The sequence below is a fragment of the Pinus tabuliformis genome, chromosome 5_1, assembly GCF_031772625.1.
Source record: "Pinus tabuliformis cultivar Carrire ecotype Pingquan chromosome 5_1, CPIR1, whole genome shotgun sequence".
In the NCBI taxonomy this organism is placed as follows: Eukaryota; Viridiplantae; Streptophyta; class Pinopsida; order Pinales; family Pinaceae; genus Pinus; species Pinus tabuliformis.
In genome coordinates, this window is record NC_142305.1 from 435,674,089 (window position 1) to 435,699,072 (window position 24,984).

Below are 24,984 nucleotides of genomic sequence, written 5' to 3' on the forward strand. Positions count from 1 at the left end.
AGGTCAAGAACGATCTCCTATCTATTGGGGAAGTAATTCCTGACAGGGAAATGGCACTAACAACTCTTGGAGGACTACCATCTGAATGGTATATATTCAGGACTACTCTCCTCAACAATAATGTAATTCCTGGGTTTGAGGAATTAATGGCTAGATGCATTCAAGAAGAAGCAAGAATGGAAGAACAGGAAATGCCCACACTTAAAGGTCATCCCGCTGCCTTTTCTTCTCATGCTAAAAGAAGAAACAATCCCGAGACTGAATCCAAAAGGAAGACTGGACCAAAGGGTGGAAAAGGACAATGTTACCATTGCAATAAACCAGGTCATTATTCAAGGGAGTGTCCTGATAAAAGGAACTCACACTGGGATGATGATCAAAATCCCTCTCAAGGCAATCAAAGAAATGGTAGGTCAATTGGCCGAGGTAAAATGAGTGCTGGAAATCAAGGAAAAGGACAACCATTCAAGAAGGCAAGAAATTCTAGGTATGAATCTAACACTGTTGACAATAAGCAGGATGAATATTATCTACTAGCTGCTCTATCTACCTCTGCTCCTCCGGACTCGCTGGGAAATTGGCTTATTGATAGTGGTGCCTCAAGGCACTTCACTGGTTACAAAGAAGTTCTCCATAATCTGATAGAGAAAGAAACCAACCTAGAAATTGTCCTTGGAGATAATATGAAATATCCCGTGAAAGGTGTAGGCAATGTCTCTCTTAAATTGAATCAAGGTAATACAATCCACCTACAGGATGTATTATATGTACCTGATCTCAAAAAGAACCTGGTGTCCATTTCGGCAATGGAAGACAAAGGCTACAAGGTGGCTTTCAACGATGGCAAGGTACGTGTATGGAAAAACAATATTAAAGATGCCTTCACTCTTGGGTTTCGAGTTGATTCATTATATCAGGTCGAAGGAAGTCCGCTAAGTGTCATGTCTTGTGACACATCTCTTTAGTCCGAACTATGGCATGGGAGGTTTTCTCACCTTCATTATAAAGCTCTACCTGATGTAAGAAAAATGGTGACCGGGATGCCCGAGTTCAGATTAGAGAAAGAAGGTGTATGTCCTAGATGTGCCGAAGGGAAGCTAAAAAGGGAACCATTCCCCTCAAGCCAAAGCAAGACCTCCAATATACTGCAGTTAGTTCACTCAGACATATCCGGTATGATGCCTGTGAACTCCTTCGGAGGATATTCATATTACCTCACTTTTACAGATGACTATTCTCGCAAGACTTGGATATACTTCTTGAAAAAGAAGGATGAAGTGTTCTCCTGGTTTCGACACTTCAAAGTCTTGATCGAGAATCAAACCAAAAAGAAGATCAAGATCCTAAGGACTGACAATGGGACTGAATATGAATCCAATGAGTTTCATGACATTTGCAAAGAGGCTGGCATTAAGAGGGAGACCACTACACCCTATACTCCTGAGCAAAATGGTGTGGCGGAAAGGAAGAACCGTACGATTTTGGAAGTTGTTCGTGCTATGCTCCATGATCAAAGACTTCCGAAGTTTCTATGGGCCGAAGCTGCAAACATCGCCGTATATGTACAAAACCGATGCCCTCATCAAGCATTGGGTTCCAAGACTCCCGGAGAAATATTCACCGGTAAGAAACCTGACGCATCTCATTTTAGAATTTTTGGAAGCCAAGTATATTTTCATGTGCCAAAAGAGAAAATAAACAAATTGGGTGCATCTAGAAAGAAAGGAATCTTCGTGGGCTATAGTGAAAATACTAAGGGCTATAGAATCTATGTAGCCAGTCAAAGGGAAGTCGTGATTAGTCATGATGTCACCTTGGACGAAGATATGGCTCTCAGCAAGGTGAACAATCTTCCTAATGTGAGGAACTCTCAATAAGCTGACACTAGGGAACCGAAAGAAAAAGATGATGAAACAATGCTTGATGTGGAAGAACTCATGGATCCTATTGATCCCCCTCCACCTGAGCCTTCCTCTTCAAGGAAGAGGCCTTCATGGCTTAGGGGGACACTTGATGATGCTGAAGGACAAACAGCTCCCCATGGAACCTTCCGTGAAAGTAAGAAGTCGAATAGGTATCAGGGATACCTGACTATCATGAGCACAATCATCCAAAATGAGCCTTCATCATTCATAGATGCCGTCAAGCATAAAGTCTGGAAGGATGCTATGACTGAAGAATATGAGTCTATTATGGAGATCGATGTTTGGGATGTGGTCCCCAGACCCCAGGACAAGACAATTGTCACTTCTAAATGGCTTTACAAGATAAAGCACGCCGCTGATGGAAGTACGGAAAAATATAAGGCTTGTTTTGTCGCTCGAGGCTTCTCCCAGAAGGAAGGTATAGACTATGACGAGATATTTGCACTTGTTGCCCGATATACCACTATCCGCTCGATCATAGCCCTTGCTGCTTCGCAAGGATGGAACCTACATCAGATGGATGTCAAGACTGCATTCTTACATGGTTCAATCAAAGAGGAGGTCTATGTGGAGAAACCCGAAGGATTTGAGATTTATGATCGAAAATCTCATGTGTGCAAGTTGAAGAAGGCCCTCTATGGGCTGAAGTAGCACCCTGAGCATGGTATGAGCGGATCGATAGCTACTTGATGAAGCTGGGATTCACTAGGAGTGAAGTCGATCCTAACCTTTACTTTAAGGTTGAAGATGACAGACCTCTCATACTGGTGCTGTATGTTGACGACCTCTTTCTAACAGGTGCAGACCCTCTCATTCACAAATGTAAGAGGGAGCTGGCTTCTGAATTCGAGATGAAAGATCTAGGACTCATGCACTATTTCCTAGGACTCGAAGTCTGGCAGAAACCAGGGGAGATTTTCCTATCTCAAGGAAAGTATGTGGTGAAGATACTGGAAAGATTCGACATGGTGGACTGCAAGCCCATAACTACCCTGATGGAGCTTAACTTTAAGAAGTTAAGCGGTAGTGCTGCCAGACCCGTTTTACGAAATGCTACTGAGTATCGACAGCTCGTCGGAGCATTGATGTTCTTGGTGAACTCCCGTCCGGATATATGCTTTGCAGTCAACACTTTGAGCCAACATATGGTTGAGCCTCATCACTCACATTGGATTGGTGCCAAGAATCTGCTGAGATATCTTTGTGGCACAATCACTCATGGATTAAGATACACTGCCGGAAATGTGAGACTACTTGGGTATACTGATGTTGATTGGGCAGGCAATGTGGAGGATCGGAAGAGCACATTTGGGTTCTGTTTCTCTTTGGGATCTGCCTCGATATCCTGGATGAGCAGGAAGCAGAAGTCGGTGGCTCTGAGCACCGCCGAGGCAGAATACATTGCTGCTAACATGGCCTCTTGTGAGGCAGTCTGGTTGCGAAAGATCTTCAGTGAGTTATTTGGATTTACATTGGATACCACCGTGATTCTATGTGACAACCAAAGCGGGATCCGTTATTGAAAAATCCCGTATTTCATGATCGCTCCAAGCATATCGATATCAGGTACCACTATATTCGAGATATGGTGCAGAGAGGAGCAATAAGGCTCCAACATATCGGTACAGATGAACAAGTCGCCGACATTCTGACAAAGCCCTTAGGAAAGGTCAAATTTCTGACTTTCCGAGAACGACTTGGTGTCGTTCTGAGACCCTCTGATGAGGGTCAAGTATGATGTACTGAGCTCTGGGAGCTCCAAGGGGGCGCGGGGTACTTCTTGGAGCGACATATGACCACAGGGTGACTCACCATCCCCTGTTGGTGCACTTTGTACAGGGTAAAAGGTTCAACCTTCCCCTGTGACACCCCGTGGCGACTATGGAACAGGATGATTAGTTCTCCTGTGGGCTTAGATGATGTGTTCTCCATGGCGATTGTGGAACAGGATGATTAGTTCTCCTGTGGGCCAGGATGATTAGTTCTTTGTGGCATCCACTGGACAGGATGATTCACTTTCCTGTGGACAGAATGATTAGTTCTCCTGTCGAGGCATCCTACCCATGTAGTCTGGGACTCATGGGAAGTACCTCTCATCTGATCAATGAGCAGGGAAATGAGGATAGGGACGATAGTAGTACCAATGGACGCATCGTTGTATCTACCATACTCCCTATGCTAGGATGACCTTCATTGATTTGGGATCAATGATACTGGTCTGGGACCAGTGAGAGTGGTACACACTCTGAGACTGACTTCGGGTCAATGGAGGATGGTATGATACATCCTCGATCATTTCTTCTTCTTCATAATTCGAGCAAAGCAGAGCAGAATTGAGCAGAGCAAAGCAAGAAGGGTCAAGCCATACCGGACAGTGCATTTGATAGATGGACAACAGTGACAGTCCGATAGATTGCAGATGAAGTTCTCCCTAGTTGAGAGGGAGTGTTAAAATTGGCAACTAGGGCCAAACTTCATGTGGGTCACCTTATTCATGGCTGATTATATTTTTCTTGGATTCCTCTCGTCGAGAGGTGTAGGATTGATCTAAAGATCATCCGATTCCGATAAGTATTTATGGAGATATGAATTTATTTTGATTATGGACTAATTGTCAAAGTCGGCCAGCAAGTTATGTAGGCTCAGAAGCCCAATAGACGCATCTATTTAAACATCAACATTTGCATATAAATACAGGATGTCTCCTCCTCATTTGGACACACACTTCTCATCACATCTCTCTCTCCTGCGCAGAAAAGAGTCTCTTCTCTCTCCTGCACAGAAAGGACTCTATCTCTCACACGTGTGGAAAAGGGATGCAATTTTTAGGGCTGCAACTACAGATCAGAACTTTGACCAACGTTGACCAGCATTCTCTCTCTAGACTGCGCAGTAGGTGAAGCTGACTCTCTTTGGAAGGCCGCATTTTTTGGTGAAGGAATCAAGGTGATCCGACCACCAGTTTGGCAGATATTGACTGCCCTAGTTTAGGGCTGATGCTGCTGATGTAAATAAGACTTTTGCACTATTTCTCTCTGCTGAATTATTGAAGATAAAAGAAGATTTGATCAAAGGGTTTCCCCATATTGGGGTTTGTCCCTAGCTAGCCGCCACATCTTGTGTCTCTTTTCTTGGCTTGTTTTCTGTTGATCGTTTAAATGTTCTATCTACACTTTACTTAATGTACATGTGATTGCTAATCTGTGGATAATAAAAGGAAAGATAAGTAAACTGCTCTAAGCATAGAACATACCATAATTTAACATCAAAGAGTGTCGGATGCCAGATGATTACACAATCCTCCATTCATTCTTCTAAACTGAAGACAAGAATGTCATGTCTAACTGTCCCTCTTAACCAGGGACAAGTTCCAAGTTTCTCTTTACTCAAAAACTTGCTTGAGTTCCTTTACTCATAAGAACCTCCCAGAGCTCCCTCTTACACAAGGACTCTATCATCAGTACTTTATAGGGTCTTCTAGTTGACGAACGATCCACGATCTCGATGTCATCAATTTCTTCACGTGTAGGGTTCAACCATCCATCACTTTCCTCTGTCATGTCATTCCTTCTTTCCCAGAAAGTGTCCTCCTTGGCTTTACATCTGGGGCTTCCTTCATAAGCTCATATGTCTCCACTTTTCTTTAACAGTGATTGCTCTAGATCACATAGTTGTGACATCCTTCACAACTCTCCTTTCCATGATCCTGCACACATACCCAGACTTTTCCAAGAGGCCAGACACCAAAAACAAATCACATATTACCTTTTGGTGATGGCCTTCTTTTAGTGACATCTTCTTGTAGGCATCAATCATCCTGCATCTATGTTGACACATCTCCCAATGATATATGTTGTCAAGGGTCCTCATCTTTTCAGACTTCCATCAAAGTCTACTCATCATTCCGGGAGGTTTCCTGGTCAAGTCTTCCTGATCCTCTAGATGTTGACTGCCTTCGTCATGGTTGCATGTCTCATGATCTCTTTCATCCTCATGTCTTTTATTCCCAGGAACTCTCATAGTTCTTCAATGGTCATCAACTACCTCATACTACATTATGAGGACATATTATGTTGATTTCATCTAGTCTGACTTTCTACATCCTTTTAGAGGGAGAGATCTTTTTCTTCTTGATCATGCTTGATCCATTTTATCTGCAACCACAGAACATGACATCACAATATCAAATACAAATACAATTATAATCGCACATTCCTTATTTTTCTTTAGGTATCTTTCAACAACTTCTTTGATTGAACGGTTTTTCAATCCCTTGATTTGCTTCATTCTTCATGTCATTGAACCACCATCTCATGAGATCCAAGAGTTGGAATTTCTGCTGAAACATTTGTTGCCTTTCCGGACTCGGAGATCCTCCACTGAAATCTCTATCAGAGATCCTTCAGGATCTAGTATATCCCCATCTGGCAAATGTTTCCTTTGACCTGGATGAACTCTTCTTTTCCTTCAATGTGCAACAAGATTCCCAAGAGCTATGTTCTTCATGATTTCATATGAGCTCTTGCTTCCATGATGCCATAATGCATTTTACTATGATCATATCTACAAGGACTTCTAATAGGATCCTTTTGAGAGGGACACCATCTCATTCATAATGGAGATCTATTACTCCCTCTTTCCCTGATCCTTTCTTCAGCTTCTTCCATCCTTCCGGCGATATGAGTTCCTCTTCCATAGTACTGTTTTGTCTTATCAACCTTCCCTTTACTTATCTGCACTTATATGTGACCTATCACTTTGCCTTTCTCTATCTGACATAGAGACCATAGACTGCTGATCGAGGTAACCTTCTTGTTCATGGACATCTGTTACCTTGCTTATCAATATCAATGATGATTATTTTCTCACCATTTTTCCCAGATCTCGTAACTGAGATCTCATGAAGATTTTTCTTCATTCTTCTTTACTTTATTTCAGAGAGTATGTCCTCTAGTACTTCTTGAATTCTACCTATGTCTCCTTTCTTGTTTCATAGAACCCTACTAGTTCTTATGACTTCAAAGGAGACCTTGATGTTCTGACTTCTCTAAGGATAATGACAATCCTCCTTATTCTATGCAAGAACCTTTGACGACCCATACAACATATATATCTTCTTGCAATGAAGTCATTTAAAAAATAATTAATGAAAAATACTTACTTGAGATGTGAAGATAAAATCTTCACCTTGATCATGTTGGAGTAGGTGTGTTGATGCTTCCTTTGGTTGAGATCTGTGATAGGCAGACTGCCTTCCTTCCCTTCGAGCCATCTTCATTGATATATCAACAAACTGCTGATATAATTGGGTAGAATGCAACATCGACTTGTGATTGCAAGTGTGTTGCCATTGATATCCAAAAACCCTTGCTATTGTAGATTGCTTCCTAGGGTTTCAAGAAGGTGTAGGCTTCAATTTTAAGATCCTCCGGGCTGCCTTGATCTTGAGGCAATTAGATGATGATTACTTGAGACAAAGTCTCTTGCTGATATAGACAGTAACCCTTGTTACTGCTGTTGTAGGCTGATCCTTTGATCTAGGGTTTAGATCTTTCTTGCTTTGATGCTCTGCTCCAAAACTTGATCCCTGCATGTCTCTTTTCTGCCCTTTTCCTTGACTGCTGAACCAATGCCTCTGATACCATGTTGAAGAATCTTAGGGCATGCATATCAAGGTGATTCTTCGTTACACAATAACAATTTGTGTATTTAAACAATTTATTTTTACTTCCTTATTAGCATGTGTTTGTTAACTTCATCAAAACTGCTATAAAAAACAAAAGAGACAAGAATACAAGTGATTGGCTTTCTGTTAGGGCCAAAACCTCTCCCTCTTGGAGAGGAAAACCCATGCATAAATTCTTCTTATAGAGATTCCATTGACGAATACCAAGACCACGACCCTTAACACAATCTGCCTCTCCAAGACCAAGTCATCAATCCTCTTGAGTCACTGCTGAGATCATTATCTTTGCTGCACCATAGAGTTAATCACCATCGTAATCTTCATCATGATCTTCATCACTGCTACAGCACCATGATCTTCACCACTGCTGCATCCTCATTCCTGTAACATAGATGCTTTCAAAATAGTGACACCAGGAACATTTGCTAATACATCTCGTGCTGTACTGAGATACTCTGAGACAATGAGATTACTGATACATGTACAATGTATAGATATATGATCATGATCTTATAGTTACTGTGATCACAGTCAAGGCTATGATCCTGATCACTGTACATCAAAGTATATCGGGTTTGCATCATAATAAATCTGAGAGCTGTAGTGACACATGACACTATGCCGAGGATCTCTGTCATCATGGAGACTCCTTTCATGGTTCTGCCGAGATCATATAGATCTTCTTTATGTGACCTTGACATATCAAGGCTGTAGCAAATATGTCATCCTTAAGATCAACGTGAAGACAGTAGTACATGTGAATGCTGGGAGTATTCCATCCATAGTGACTGCGTCCTTATGCTGATAGTACTTCATTTGTATGCCTGGATCACATGCTGCCTGCTCCTATCCATCCGAGGACATTACAGGTATGAGGAGGATGATCTAGGTTTTGCTGCTCCTTATACCCATCCAAGGAGGCAGCTGAACCCATAGACCTCATCCTCCTTACTGCTGTTACGTGACCTTGAATGAGATTCCCTTGACTGTGGATTGCCTAGACTGCAGCTTACTTTGACTGCAGCTTCATCTTTACTGCGGCTACCCTCTACTGCGGTTCCCTTTATTTCACTGCAGTTCCATACCATGACTGCGGCTCCTCTTTATGGGAGTTCTGTTCTACCCTTTGTGGATGATTCAATAGGCTATTTATAGTTGTGCCATATATGCAAGCCGACATGAACCTTTGAACTAACGTGACCTTGTGTTGAGCCGATGTGTCATTTAAATATATATTTAATTTATTTATTGAAGCCGACATGAAGATCCTTTGATGATTTTGCTTGCAGACTTTTGTAGGCTTGTTTTTGAGGCATTGATCTTGGTCTTGGAGGGCTGTTAGACAACTTTGAAGACTTGTACATATTTACATAAACTCATGAAGAGTTTCTATACACATGACATGACTCTTTGACATTTAAATAAATCCTAAAGACATCAAGAAGAAGTCTTTCACCTAGTAACACTTCTTGCTCATGAAACCCATGCAGCAAGATTACAAAAATAATTTATTCTCTTTTATTACATCAAATACAAAGATCATGTCATTATGAAGACCGAACCTAGTTACACTTTCTTCAACATCTCCAAAGCTCCAAACACTCTCTTGCTCCTCTTGCTTTCCAATGGATGAAGTGAATAATGGGAGGGGAGAGGGTCTTTTTATCCTTTCCCCCTCCCCTTTCCCTCCTTTTCCTCTCCCTCCCTTTCCTCTCCCTCACTGCCGTCCGTCGTCGCCCCTCTCTCTCAGCTGCGCGGCCTTCTTTTTCAGCGCCGGACGAGAGCGATTTTTAAGAGGGGGAGTGGTTTGGAGCGATCGCTCCCCAACCATTCCCTTGCTCCCCCACTGCTTCCCCTCCTAAAAATCACTCTTGGAGCATAGGGGAGCGGTCAAGGAGCGACCGCTCCCGACCGCTCCCCTAATCGCTCCTGAAAAACCAGGGAGCATTTTTTTTCAAGGGAACGAGAGCGATTTCGAGAGCGCACTCCCAACTAGTTGTTGAATAGATCCCGAGCGAAGCGCAAATTCGGAGTGGGGACGTGGTTGGGGGGGGGGGGGGGGGGGGGGGTGCTCCCCCACAACCTCGGTCTATCTTATCTTGGAGCTTCTCTCTTGTCAAATTGTGGATTATTGGATATATTCTATTACATGTAAGTACATGTTTTTAATGTTATTCTTGTTTTACTTTGTCATATACATTGGACTGGGATTTTCGCTATTTTTAGGGCTAATTGCTGCATGCATTTACTGCTTAAATTGTGGAATTTTGTCTCTATTATAGCATCTCTCAATGTATGGACCATGTAATGGGAATGAAATCTCCTAGGGGTAATTCTATCAACGAATTTATCTTGGTAAGCCATCACATTTTGCACATCGAAGTATAAAAGCTGCAAGATTGCTTCTCTTTCACCTTGAAGGCTAGCGAAGTAGTCTTAAGGCCTCCTTGACAAAGAACCAAAAGTCCTCACTCATATTCATCATAGACTTCATTCTGCCAAGACTAAGGCACTGATCTACCAAAAGGTGGTCACCTTAAACCAACTTCCTTCACCTTTCCCTATGTCTAGCCAAATTGGGTCACCTAGGGCATCATTTTCCCGATGAACTAGCCCTCCAAAAAGTTCGATCTCCTAGCCCCTCTTGCACTAGTGTTTCCTCAAAATCTCCTCCAAATTTGAGGCTATTCTGATGGTGGAGTTGTGAGAAAAGCCAAGCCCTAACTCCGAGATCAAACTCTGCCCTAGCATCCCCAAGGCTAGTACCTTATTGGATCAATTCAACACCTTTAAGTGAAAATTATTTCTTTGATCCTTTTCCTAGGGTAAGAACATCATTGGTTGCTATACTCTTTCCTCCTACCCTAGATCGGGTCCACTTGGTCCCGTGTGGTCCTGTTCCTTTGAAAAGACAATTCTTCAAGAACCATCCAGGATACCAATTTCAATAAGGATTTTAGGGATTGGGAAACTCTTTCACGAATCATATCCCCTAAACCTAACCCTCAAATCCTCTCATCCCTCTCCTAAAAGTCATTGTACCTTGCTTAGAAAGCAAGCAAGCTCCATCTTTCAAACTCTTTTGTAAAGGGAATTATTTGGGTCACTCCATATCCATTCATTGATTTATCCTTCATTAGTGACTCCATAATATACCAGGTCTCCTCCCTTTGGTGAAAGTCCGTAAATAGTAGGGAGCCTTAGCTGAGGTGACAGTGGGTCCAATGTTTTAAAACTCCGACTCCTACACTGACTCGACCGAGGGTCGACTCTGACTCCGACTCCGACTCGATATCGACTCGGCCGGCTCGATTTCAATGGCTCGGTCGTTGTAAAAAATACATTAAATATTTATGTTTTTTATAAAAAAACATAATTTTAAAGATTTTCATTCATGTTTCCAAACACACAACATTAGAATATACTATATAGATAGAAGACAACATATGATCAAAGCAGGCTCATGTATATATCCATTATATCAAAATGGCACCCAGTGCACTGTCCAATACATACATGATGATGATATAGAGATCAAAACAAAAACACATAACCAAGGAGGCTAGAAATGGCCTCTACAACAAAAGTAAACTGTGACCAGTACTACTGGCTACTGCCAGAGGAGCTGAGATCATGTGGATCAATCTCTGGATCATCATCAGAGTCAGACAGGGGGCCCCATGGCTCCTCCTCATCATCATCTCCAACCGCAACTGTAGAAGTGGTAGCACTAGCAGGCTGTGTAGCAGCTGCAAGCTGAGATAGACGAGATATGCGCTTCTGTCGTGGCTCCACAAAAGAAGCACCTGCAACTGGAGGACTTGGGGCTGGCCCTGAGGCTGGTACAAGTGGATCAGGATCTGCATTCAACTGAACATTATGTTTGAGTGATGCCTCCACCTGTAAATCCAAATCAAGATCCTCATCAGAATCAAACTCTGTTGGATGACTCTCCACTACCCAATCTGATGTTGGATCAATGTCTTCCAACACAATGGGATCTGAATCAGGTCTTTTGTTCAGCAATTGGTTGCATCTGAGCCGGAGGTTGTATTGGACATAGACTAGATCATTTAACCATTTTTTATCCAAACAATTTCTCTTCTTTGTGTGAATCCTCTCAAAGATACACCAATTGTGCTCACACCCAGTAGCACTGCAAGTTTGACTCAAAATACGAATTGCAAACCTCTGCAATTCACGACAATGGCTACCAAAAGCCTCCCGCCATTGTGCTGCAAAAAACATAGGAGTGTAATGAGTTAGCTCAACAAAATTACAAATTATATCCAACTTTCAAATTATAAACAATTTAACGAAATAAGTATTAAGAATTTGAAAATTGAAATTTTTGTTTACCTAGCTCATCTGCTTCCCTTGCAATCTTTGCTAGGTTCTTCCCAAAGGTACCTGAGGCACCGCTGAAGGTTGTGGCCTGTCGGTGTATCTCTAGCTGATCACACTCCAATGGGATCATGCGATCAATGCAGTCAATCAATCCATCTCTAACCTCCCCCTTCAAAGCTCCTATCGCCTTAGCTTTATAATGATACCGTGGGTTCAAAAAATACCCAGCTGCATGTATAGGGCAATGGAGTTGATTGTTCCATCTTTCATCAATGATTGCCCAAATGGGCCCATACTTAGCCACTTTATCCTTGTATGCCCTCTTTATTTGCTCCTTTGCTTGATCCATAGCCTCATAAATGAAGCCCATAGCCAATCTTTCCCCATCCACCAACCGCAACACCTTAACCAGTGACTCAGCAAGCTTCACAAACTCTCACTGAAATTCTCACTCAAATGCATGAGATGGCTGTGAGAAAATGAGAGGGGTTGGGTGGGTTAAATAGGGTTTAGGAGAGGGGAATGGACCCCAAAGACAACATAGGCAAAATAAGAACCGGTTTGGAGTCCCCTAAAAGATCATTTAAAAAACAAATTCATTGTTTGACGGGTTGCTCGACCGCTTTTTCTAACCCGGTCGGGTTAATGCGGGCTCGGCCGAGCCGACTGGGTTAATACCGAGCCGGCCGAGTTGTTAGACAACTTGGCCGGCTCAGTATTAACTCGACCGGCCGAACCGAATCCAAGGCCGAGTCAAATTTTTTTGGCCTGGCTCGGGCCAACTCGACCGGTTTTGAAAACAGAGAGTGGGCCAAGTCTCCATTTGTTGCCTTTGGTCTAGCATTTGCCCTTTAGGGATCCCCTTTAGGTCCCCTGCTAGCTTGAGCAATAATAGGTTACAAGGTGCACCCCACCTGAAGGAAGATAGAAAACTGGATCCTAGACCAATCACCTTGGTCCCAGGTACATTTCTACCCTGATGGATCATAGTAGGCCTCAAAACTTCCTAGTACATTTCTAACGAGGGACTCAGGGAGTAGTGTTCAAAACCATTTACCTTGGTTGTCAGGTACATTTCTATCTTGAAAAGAACACTGCAACATTCCAACGCCTCGATGTATCCCACCGAGATGGTGACAATCTTCCCATCCTCACAATAGGTTACCAGGTGCACTCCATCTAGGAAGATTGTCATCCTCATGATGCTAGTACAATAGCTTCAAGCAGATATCAACATTTGGAATAGCCATGGTGGTTTTTCAAAGCGACACATCAATCAAATCATTTACTCAATATCGGCTGGGACTTATCACAAAAGTGGTCATGGGTAACCACGACAACAGGTGTCTTCTCAACACCAACAATGCTCAACAACAAACATACAAGCCAACAACCAACTTTCAAAGATTAACTTTCTTCATTCATGTAGTAGACATATCAGCGAGCCGAAACAGAAGGAGCAAAAGTTTTGTAGCGTCTTTCATCATGTATGAAGTCCATGGATTCACAGTCCATATACATCAATCAAGGCTCTTCATATAATTTCTTCTTTTGTAATCGTCCAATGTCATCAGCACAGAGTCAAATTAGCATGCTATTCCCATCAGCACCCTTTGAGTCCAAGTCTTCTTGTCACTTAGTTTCCTAGTCACTTTTCATGATTTCCGTACTTCCAATCAATTCCCTCTTACACAAAGGTTTTCAATTCATGCTACATTTGGATTGGTGCCTCATCAAGTGATCCATCCATTGTTGCATCTGCTTCTAATCTTCATCAATTTAGTAGTCTGGGTCTTCAAGGTGGCATTGAGTAATCCATCAGGTTTTTTAGCTGATTGCACAAAGTCTTCAAGATCATGTCAACTTCTTATCGTCGAACACCAATACATTGCCAAAGGATGATGTCATGAAGCAATCATTTCTTCCTCATTAATGCGAGCTATCCCGACCTTGTATCCTTTCCATCGGAAGTGAAGGAGCTGCCATCTGCAATACTTGCTAGGAGGCCTTGGAAGAACACATATAACCAAACAAGATGTATATAGACGATATATTCATACTGAAATATTAACAAACAAATAGGTACTTATCTCTTAAGAATGTGTTAGCTCCCTCTTACTCTTAGCCTTATACCCAATCAATCTTGTTCTCATTTTGTCCTCGTCATTACCAAAGTCAACAACATTAGAAGTCCTCATCATGAAAGAGTCCATGTTATCAACCAAGGGACCATGACATCAAAGAATTTATGTCATCAACAATATATATATATATTTAATTGCTGTCATCTCATCACCGTCATCATTAGGAAAACGATTGTCAAGAAGTTAGGCATCATCACTATTCATCATTGCAATCAAGGAGGCAATATTAACCATTTCATCAAGGAATATACATCCTCACAAATCCATATCTACAGTCACATCTTTTAAAGAGTCTACACTATCCAAAGAGTTAGGATTTCTAATTTAAAGTGATCATGATATGAACCATATCCCAAGATTATACAAGTCATAAGCAATCAGAAATGAAAGATATGAAGGAAAACTCAAGGGACTTATCTGTTGAAAATCATGTTTGCTTCCTCTTGCTCTGGGCTTTCATGTATCCAAACTTATCCCTATAATCTATAACAAGGAAACCATCAAAGAATCTAGTCATGTTATGAAATACAAATTATCAAGGAGTATTATCATTTTTCCCAAGGACCCAGCATCATCATCAAAGAGAATTAGTGAAGATACAAGAAAAATAAATAAATATACTTACCTTTTGGAAATGATAGCTACCTCTTGATCTTTGTCATCATCATCATGATGGTCTTTCTCTACTCATTATTAGAGTCGTCCTCAGCAAAACATCATCACCATGTCTCAGCCAATCATCTGGCCTTTTACCAACTTCTTCTCATCTTCCAATCAAGCTTCGAAGAAAATAATGGTGATACCATCATGGTCATTTTTTTTTCTTAGAAGAAATCACTCCATGACATCATAACCAGGATCCTCAAACGATCCTATTATTTCATCAATCAATTAGTAACATGAAATTTTATACTTGCTAGATAACTGCTATGACATGTGAACAATATCTATATACCATGAGATACAATAAAAACCATGATGTTGTGCATTCTACCAATGCAACTACATGCCCTACTTTAACTGTATAGAAACATCATGATAGAGTCACTTTAGAAGAAGAGATCCCTGGGATCCTCTTCCTTTGGCTTCTTATTCTCAGGTTCATTGGTTTCTTCGGCTACAAGTGCTCCATTCTTCATTAATCAAATTCTCATGATGACCTTCTCAGCTAGGCATCCACATTCATATGATCAATATATCAGAGTGTCCATGGATCCAACTTGATTACCATCCTTCTTTCTTTACTCCCTGTACCTGTAGTGGCCTGCAATCTCGGATGCCATGTTTTTATTGTTTTACCTTCAAGTTGTGTATCAACTCAAGGTATCCTTCTCTATCTTTTCCTACTCCATACTATGCTCTTCTGCTCGTTCATCAGTGATGCCCAAATTTTTGAGAGCTGTGTGCAGCAATATACCATTCCCATGATGGAATATATTTCCTTTCTTTCACAAAATGGTGATCCTACATACAGCCTCTTGGACTGCAATTTTTCATTTATGTTAATAGACCGCCGTTCCTTTGTATCCACCTTAAAATACACAGATTACTATCTTTTCAAAGTCTGTAACCCTTTTGCTTCTCTGTTAACCATTTTGCACAGATCATACTGGACTTGACCAATGTTAACACAGGTCAGCTTACTGACTTAGGGTGAAATTGAATAATAATATATAATATCTACATATATGTGTGCCCAGAACCGCTTTCTTCAACACACAGCCTTTTTTGTTTGTTTGTCAAGTTGTCTGTTATCCTCCAGGCTTGCCCTGTGGCTTGAGGAGCCGTGACCCAGTGGCATCTAAGCCGTCAAAGTCACCCGGGGATCACACCCTGCCTGGGCCACACCAGCCCTTAGCTGACTGGATTTTTTGGCATATCTCCTCCTCGTAGCACAAGGCACAACCACCCCCCTTGAGATTTGCTCCTGGGTTGCCTTGCTGACGAGGCCCATCCTCAATCGGTTGTGCTAGTGGGACTTGACCTTCAACACAGAGCCTTACTTTTGCCTTCCAGAACACAAATTTCAACCTGTCTTTTGTGACAGGTACTGAAGAATGCTGTGAACAGACTTCTTACTGGTATACCCATAAATTGTAGGTCGGCTCTTTTGACTGTTCGAGCTTCAGAAAAATATATATGTTTGGAGACTTCATTCTTGTGCCACGGTGTTCTTGTTTTTCACAAAATCGATCTTGCAAAGAGTATAGGGTAACTATGTCAGAAGGATATATGATTGCAAGATTTGCTTTGAGTGGAGGAGAGATCCACCCTTCCAGAATGCTTTCAAAATTGCTCTAGTTCTGCAAAGATATAGATGGATCTCGGACTTCTTTAAGAAGAGTTCGTACCTTTAGTAAGAGTAGTATGCCCAGTACTACTCGGATCCTTCACTGAGTGTTATAAGGTTGAGTATCAAACCTTTAATGTTGCACGCATGCTCAATAGGCCTACAAAAATGCCCAGAACTTTGGATTGATTTCATGAGATGGTGAAAACAGACCTTTTAGTCAGTGTCCAGAAGCTCGCTCCCTTTGCCAAAGGTCTTGGTCTTCTTATAGGATGACTGTGATTACACTTTTATGCTCAGGTAGGAGGTTCGGTTCCTTTCTCCAAACAACTGTAGCTTCACATTATGTTTCTCAATATATTTATGCCCAGAATTTTGCAATAGGAGTCTTGGTTCCTTCTTTCAAGGTGGCAACAATTCAACGAACTTGGTCTGGGAGATTTAGCCAAAAGAACTAATACTCATACTTAGAAAATTTTGGATCTGAAGTAGAACAGAGATTTCAGATTCCTATTTTCATGAAAAACATCACCAGGACTTTGATAATTTGCTAGATGAATTCGGCTTTCCTTGAGCTAGAGGATTAGCCCCTCAGACCTTGAAAACAGAGCTCTTAAGGCTCTCAAAAACTCTTCACTTTCTTGGTACAGGGCTGTGCGTTTCTTCCTGTGACAAGGGCTAGAAATTATGCCCAGAATTTGGAACTCCCTTTTCTAGGAGCTCAGTCCTGGTATAGGATTTGCTTAAGAAAATTAGGAGTTTAGCAGACTTTGAGAGGCCTCTTTGACCTTCGCTCTTCCATCAAAAAATGTGGCTTTCCTTGGGCTACTGGGCTAGCTTCTCAGTGCCTCCAAGAGCAAGATGTTGTACCCTTGCTCAGTTAAAGTAGGTCTGTGGTCTAATTACAGAAATCAGGGCTAGAGGTGGTGCCAAAAATCTTCGATCTTCTTGTCAATAGATGCGGCTTAGAGAAGGACATTGTATTAGCCTTTAGGTCTCCTTGAATAGGTTTGAAATGTCCTCAAAGTGTTCTTGCTAGCCTTATATTGCCTGTGGCCTTACCCCTGCAATTAGGGCTGGTAATTATGCCCAGAACTTTGATCTATTTGCCTCCACAAATTCAGTCTATGGTAGTTGATTTCCTTGAGATGCTATAACACCACGCTGATCTTCTTTCTGCCCTCTGTTGAAAGCACTAGCTCTGATTCCATGTTGAAATTTAAGGGCAATTTTAAGAGCAGATTATATTCACAGTAGTTAGCTTTAGGAAAACAAATTTAGCATTAGCATTATTTATCGTCAATTCACATTTAGACATTAAATTATCACAATAAGAACAGCAGTAGTGCAACAATGAGAGACGAGACAAAATTTAGGCCAATGGCCAAGGAAAAACCCCAACAGGGGAAAACCCAGAAAATCTTCCTTCCTTATGAGAGGCAATTCAGATCAGTTCATAAATCCAAAAAACAGAGAGAAATAAGAGAAACAACAGACCCAAAATTCACTTCCCTGAAATTTCGGCCCTCCTAGAAATTCGGGCTCCTAAAATTTCGGCCCTCCTTTTCCTTCTTTTCCTGTGGCTAAATCAGAGCTCTTCCATGAGAAATTGGTATGCCCAAATGAGGAGCACATTTCTACTATATATATATATATATCATTATAGGGTTGAAATGGTGCCACAAAGTGGCCCAGCCAACCTGTCAACTGTTGGAGCTGACTTGACACTTTTAGGAGGCAAAATAATTATTAAAGATTTGATTTTCTTCCTCAACGAAAATAACGACCATGGCTACCCAAATTCCAACACCTGGTATGCTGGTATGCTGGTATCCCAATATGGAATACCAGGATATTGAGGATTTGCTATAACTGCCATCTTTATGAAATCATGATATATCGATAGGCCAGTGAAACAGCTTAGCATGCCACCTCATTTCTTTGACACCCAATCAGAATCTGACATGTGGCAACTACTAATGTGTAGGCTGCGATGTGTCACTCGTATTTACACATATGGCATGCCAAAAATAGGTGAGACATGTCATATATGTGTCATTTCCATGTCATCCTTTGTGATGTCATTCTTCAGGATTTCCTAGTACTCTGGTGCTCAATGTAGATAGTTAATTTGCTTGGAAACAAAGACATTGCGGTCAAAGGGTATTTCTTTCGTTCTTCTGGTGGCCCGAAATTCAGTAAGCCTATTCGGTATGCATGACGTCAATATATGCATTTCACCTAGCTCTTGGTCATGGCTCTTGTTTAGCCATGTGACTAGGGGCTAAGGTCAGGCCTTCTTAAACTCCAAATTTCAAGTAAAACCCATAATTTTGGCCCAAGTTACTTCCGCTATTCAAATCTCTTCAACAACTTCTAAGAGCAATGAAACCACTGCCTTTAACTAGGCAATTTCAAACATTGTTACATTTCACTTCCAACACTTACAAAATAGAGAGGCTAGTGTTCATGATCATTTCCTAAGAAACAAGGTCCCCTCAAGTGGAGGACTTCCAATGCTTCTCATTCAGAGTAGGGGAAGCAGTGTCAGACCAGTCTTATTGCAACATACTTAAAGAGCCCGGACATTCCTACCAATCATTTCACTTCACCATTATAGAATACACAAGAATTCAACATGACAACTTTCATGTAACAGTAAATAAATGCAGCCAATACAACCAAGAATAACCTCTCAATTTATGAACACACAACACACAATGGTCACAATAACATATGCGAAAGACTTCCATTGCATACAACATTCATTCATTAAAGGGGCACTAAACAACATTCAAGCAGATTAAACATTACACTTAACTCACTTCTCATACATATTCAAAAAGAAATGACAGCAGCTTTCATCCTGTCATTGCATGCATACACAGTGAACTAGTATAACATTAAACATGAAGATTAACATTTCATTTACAAAGAGGGAAAACACTTACCTGTTTCACTTAGGTTTTGTTAGAAACTGAAGATGGGACTGCCACTCTCCACCCAACCTCAGGTACGACTGCACTATAAGTTTCTTGTAGCTGGCCAACCCCGAGCCGGATTCATTGTCTTAAGGATGCTTCACTCAGGAAATTTCAACAAGGTTTCAACTCAGGCTATAGAGAGTATAAGGGGCATTCTCCTTCACTTGTAGGAAACAGGAATGCTACCTCTCAAGCGTGGAGTCTGGGCTAATCACACAACAAATATATGGCCACTGAAGGCCTGCATAGCACAAAAGGAAATTCCTTCACCGCTTCCTACGGTCCCTTAGCGATGCCATTTCCCCTTCTCTTCACTGCTTCACGTGCACAAAATAACCAAACAGTCAAGTCCCTCTTGGTCTACTCGACTCAGTCTGAGAGCTTCCTCAACAATTACAATTGAAGCATGGACTCTGCTGTCCAATTTCCAAACACGGGTTCACAAGCTTCTTGCACACGACGGGTTCATGGTTCACAGTCAGGCTCTTTCTGGTTAGCTCTCTGCAACGCACTTCTCTGTCGTCTCCCTGTCTTCGGTGGCTCTCCTAGCAATACTACCACATGAGCGTTGCCTCGTGTATGAGAGGTTCGGGGTCCCTCCTCGGGTTACAGATTTGACTGGGACTCTGCCATATGGTACATAGCCCATACTTGGGCAGTCCGATACTTTCTTCCTCATCTCTCTCTCATATTGCTTGGCATTCAGGTAGATCAACTAGAACATCAGGGGTAGGAATATCCTGTTTCTATCCACTACCACCATGACTGCATCATGCTGCTTGAGGTTTCTTGGCAGTCCCGTGATGAAGTCTATTGATATGACTTCCCACTTCCATTCTTGAATTGGTATTGGCTGTGACAACTCTGCTGGGTGTTGCATTCCACTTTGACTTGTTGGGATTCTAAATATGTAGCAATATATTCAGCAATTTCTCTCTTCATCCTTGGTCAATAATATAGTTTTCTGGTGGCTGTTATCATCTTTCGATATTCTGGGTGACCTGCATATGGTCTTCTATGAAACTCATCCATTATGAGCTTCTTTAGGTCAGCTACATTGGGTATGTATAGTCTACCTCAGTGCAGTAATAATCCATCTCTGGTTAGCTGATAGTTTTATCCTATTGGTCCCTTGGGCTCTTGCTGCAACCATTTATTTACATGCTGAAAGTGCTTATCTTCCTGTAGCGCTTCTCTGGTTCTGTCCTTGATGTCTGTCTGACATGTCTGAATGGCTGCCATGTGTTTCACTTGCATACTTCTGCTGAGTGCATCGGCCACTCGATCTTCTTTGCCCTTGATGTGTTTGATCTGAAAATCAAACTTGCTAACAAGTGCCATCCACTTAGCTTGCCTGGAATTCAATCAGGGTTGATCAAACAAATACTTCAGCCTACTGTGATTCATCATTAAGATGAATTTACTTCTGAGCAAGCAGTGCCTCCACACTTTTATGGCTTGCACTATGGTTGCAAGCTCCAAATTGTGCATTACATAGTTCCTCTCAAGTTCATGTAATTTCTTGGACTCGTAGCAAATCACATGTCCATCTTGCATGAGGACTCCACCGAGCCCTTAATCTGGGTTCACAATCTTTTGGATAGGGGAATGTGTGAGAAGGTGCTTCAGCTGTTCAAAGCTCGCTATGCACCCTGATATCCAATCAAACCTTACTCCCTTCTTTTGCAGTGCTGTAATTGCCAATCACCATTCCTGGTATCTTATGCCTAATATATAATTCATAGCTTTCATATTTTGGTCATCTGATTACCTACTTCATTCTCTTTTGTTTTACAAGACTCTTCTTAATAATAAATACAATGGAATTTGTTAAGAGTTTGTTTATCATATTATTTCATTCTTGTAGCTGATGCAAGTATTTTCTGCCAAGCAAGAAAACGAATGACGCAGGTGTGTGTGTGTATATATATATAAAGCTTGGCCATTGTTGTCAAGGATATAAACCTTTAAAATATGTTGGACACTGTTAAAAGATGTGAAAATCCCATGTCCAAAAGTGCCTGTAAAAATAAACCACCAAAATATTTCTGTTATCAGCAATGTATATTACCCTTAAAGCTTTCTATAATGAATGCTTAATGACTGTTTTAGTGTTGGATACTTATTTGTTGTATTTTTTTCTTCTGTACTCTGCAGGTGGTGCAGTACCAGCTTTAGCACAGCTTTCTGTTTCATCATATCATGCAGCATTGGCAAGTTCCCACTCTTCAGTACCACAGGTTACGATGCACATGGATGACTTACACAAAGTTACTAGTTCACTTCCTCATTCACGGGATCCACAACCCATTACAAATTTGTCGATGGAGAAGAATGCCTAAGTCTATTCATAGAAGATCTGGTTTTGATTTATTTGATTTAATTAGTCACAATATGCTCCCTAATCGGTTGAAACAATATTTGCCTTGTTATATAGTATTCCTTTTCCAGTGTAAATCATATGTAAAATGCGATGATCTATTGTAAGGTATTCAACATTGGTGTGGCACTTATTCCTTTGTACATTTACAGGACTGTATAGTTCTGGGTGGCTTCTTTTGAATGTAGTATTCCCATGGTTAATAGGTTGGTTGCTGTCAATGGCAATTAAGAAGACATAAACCCATTTGCTGCACTCATGATTTATATTCATTAGTGTTCTATGCATGTGTTCCTTCCAAAGGGAGATATGATTATGGTTTGTCTCGGGTTTTTTTTTTTTCTCACGTTATCCCTAAGGTTGTCAAAATCAGAATGCACAAATGTAAGTATGTTTCTGCTATTGTGCAGCAATAGATAGAAAACTATATGCTAAACTAGTGTTATCTATGGGTGTGCTCTTATGGCTTCGGTAAAATCGGCAGGGGTTGGGACATTTGCAATTCATCTTAGTGCATAGGTAAAATATCTTTAAGGTGTTACATTTGACCCAGTTTTTATGAGCTCTGTTTAAATGTGTTTAATATATTTTCTCTAACATACGACAAGAGTTTTGAACAGCTTGCAGTAATTGAGGTTGTGGGTAAGTGGAAATATTATTTCATTTGTGACAACCAAGGGATTTTGATGATATCTGGTACCCTGTTTTTCTGGTATTATTGCTCATAACACAGATAACATTTCTTCTATAAATAGGGCTATTACTTGGTGTCAAATATGCAATATATTGTATGAGTAAATACTACTGCTGCTGCCACTGCCTGATGCTATTTCTGCTACTGCTGCTGCTACTTGTACTAATATTAATATTAATACTATAACTGCTATTGCTATTAATACTAATACTGCTGCTACTGCTATTGCAACTGCTAGGACTGCTGTTATGCGGGGGTACCCTATGCTTTTCATGGACAACACCATTATAAATACAATGATTATATTATGACCTCTTAGACTGCTATATATAGAAAGGAGGTCTTGTCATTTGTATCATCCAAGAATTATTCATTTGTGTAATGTAAAGGAGGCTGCCCCCTCGAAGAGGGTTATTTTGAAGTTGTTGATCTATCTTTTCTTCTATTTTGTGCGTTGGTTGCATAAGAGACTAATTATTGAATCCCTATTTTTTAGGGATGATTTTTCTTTTTTGCCTTTTTGATTTTTCGAGAAACTTTCATGTACACTTCCAAGAAGGATTGCGTAATTCTCGAGGATTGGGCAACTTCTTGACTCAGTGCATTGCATAGTTTCTGAGCTCAAGGGATGCTTTGTGCAGTTTCTATCAACAAGGTTGGGTTGCGATCTAGAATTGCACATTTTTCATGCTCAAGTGTTGCCTGCGAAGAAGAATTGCACAATTTCTGGAGGCAAGGCTAGCCTATGTTCCAAGATTGCGCAGTTTCTGGAAGCATGCCCAACAATATTGCAAGGTCAAGTTAGAAGTTAGCTTGTGTTTGAAAGATGTCAATTCGAGATCAATACATCACAAGGAAAGCATGAAAATATAAGTCTTTTATCATAGCAAGAATACTTTATGACAATAAAAGATAAGCCCCCGTGGACAGAAAGAAGGCTCCAAAACCAAAGCATGGGCAAAATTTTGGAGGGTGGTTGTAGCAACTACAACAGAATCCTAAATTCAATGATTGAACTAGAGACATCAACACAAACTATCGTTTGGTTCGATATAATGTAGATGCCAAGACTATTCATGTAAGACATTGTTCCAAAAATGAACAAATTCCAGGCATCTTCATGAAAGCATTTAGAAGAGAAAAGTTTTAAAAATTCATAGTGATGCTTGGGCTCACAAACATCCCATCGGTTAAAGGGGGGAATTTTGGACAATCTTTCAAAAATTTTGTCCTGTAAATAAAAATGTAAATAATTATTATGATAATACGGAGGTGAAGGGACCCTTGAAATATGAAATGAGGAGTCACCAAACTGAATAAATTTGATTGCACATTAATATAAATCAACATCGTGGAGTTACTCATCCTGGTTTGACAAAAAACTTGGGCCTAGCATATCTTAAAGAGGCATTTAGGCGTACTTGTGACTTTATTTTACAAATATTGTACATGACATAACCTCAATTTCTTACATTGATGAAGCATATGATACATTATAAAGTTTAGGGTGTGTTGTTGCATAGAATGTCTAGGCACCGCGACAACGCTCAAATCGAGGGCTGTCACCCTGATCCCCAATCTCTCTGTTTAAGTTGTCTCCCTACAGCAGGCTAAGGGGGGTAGACCCTACGGAAAAATGGAATGAAGAAGAACTAGTTGGGCATCAACCAGTTCGGGAGACACAACGAGGCGATCAAGTACTTGATTAAGATTCAGCAAGACCTAGGATTTGATTAGATTTTAAATGATTAATACTAGTGCTTTATGGAGTCAACGATCTTGCTAGGGAAATGAAGACCAAGTAATTGATTAGAAACCGCTGCTTAGGTGAATGACTATCTTATGCAGATCCTAAAACTAAATGTGAGATGCAGGAATCTTGGTTGTTTTTAGTTAAATGCCTACTTAGATTGTGAATCCTTCAATCCTTTCTATGTTGACCTTAATTTCGTAGTAATTGACAGAGAGAAGATCAGGAGAAGCACACTAAGGTGTGATTAACGATACCTCTCCTGAACTTCTAACATACCTGGTGCCTCCGGCGCTGCAGAGAGCTGTAGCTTTGACAACTGCAAGGTCACCGTTTTAAGTACTATTAAAACAAGCGTCTCAAGAAAAGATGGATGAAGATCTATCTGTCTATCGACCAAGCTAATGCTTGGAATTAAATTTTATCTATGCAAAGTTAACTTATATGCTAATGCACTCGAAGATGATATGAAGTTAGACTCGAGGATGGGGAAACACTTGCGGCGCAAAAAACTCTCAAATACCCAGATGAAATGCTCGCTTTATTAGATGAAGAGTTAAAAGATAAACTCTTGAAGATATTATAATTAAAACATTGGCTTATTTCAAATCTTCTTGATACAATTTAGCTCAAAGAGAACAAAAACTACTTTGCAATTAGATATCAATGTCAACAAATGCTCAAAAGTATGCTTAGCTTAGGAAACGGAGATATGTGATCTATTATAATTCCACAACAAGATTTTTTTATCAATCACTTGAAAACATTTGCAAAATGTCTAGCA

The 24,984-nt window shown here is 40.8% G+C and overlaps 1 protein-coding gene across 1 annotated transcript in view; it reads left to right on the forward strand.

Moving 5' to 3' along the window:
* The window catches only part of LOC149165353 (uncharacterized), a 210,325-nt gene extending 188,282 nt beyond the window's left edge, over nucleotides 1–22,043 (forward strand). The window contains exon 5 of the mRNA XM_089431122.1: nucleotides 21,534–22,043. Within this exon, the coding sequence (XP_089287248.1) occupies nucleotides 21,534–21,718 (185 nt within the window). The 3' untranslated portion in view covers nucleotides 21,719–22,043. The remainder of the gene's footprint in view (nucleotides 1–21,533) is intronic.
* Nucleotides 22,044–24,984: the final 2,941 nt, after the last annotated feature.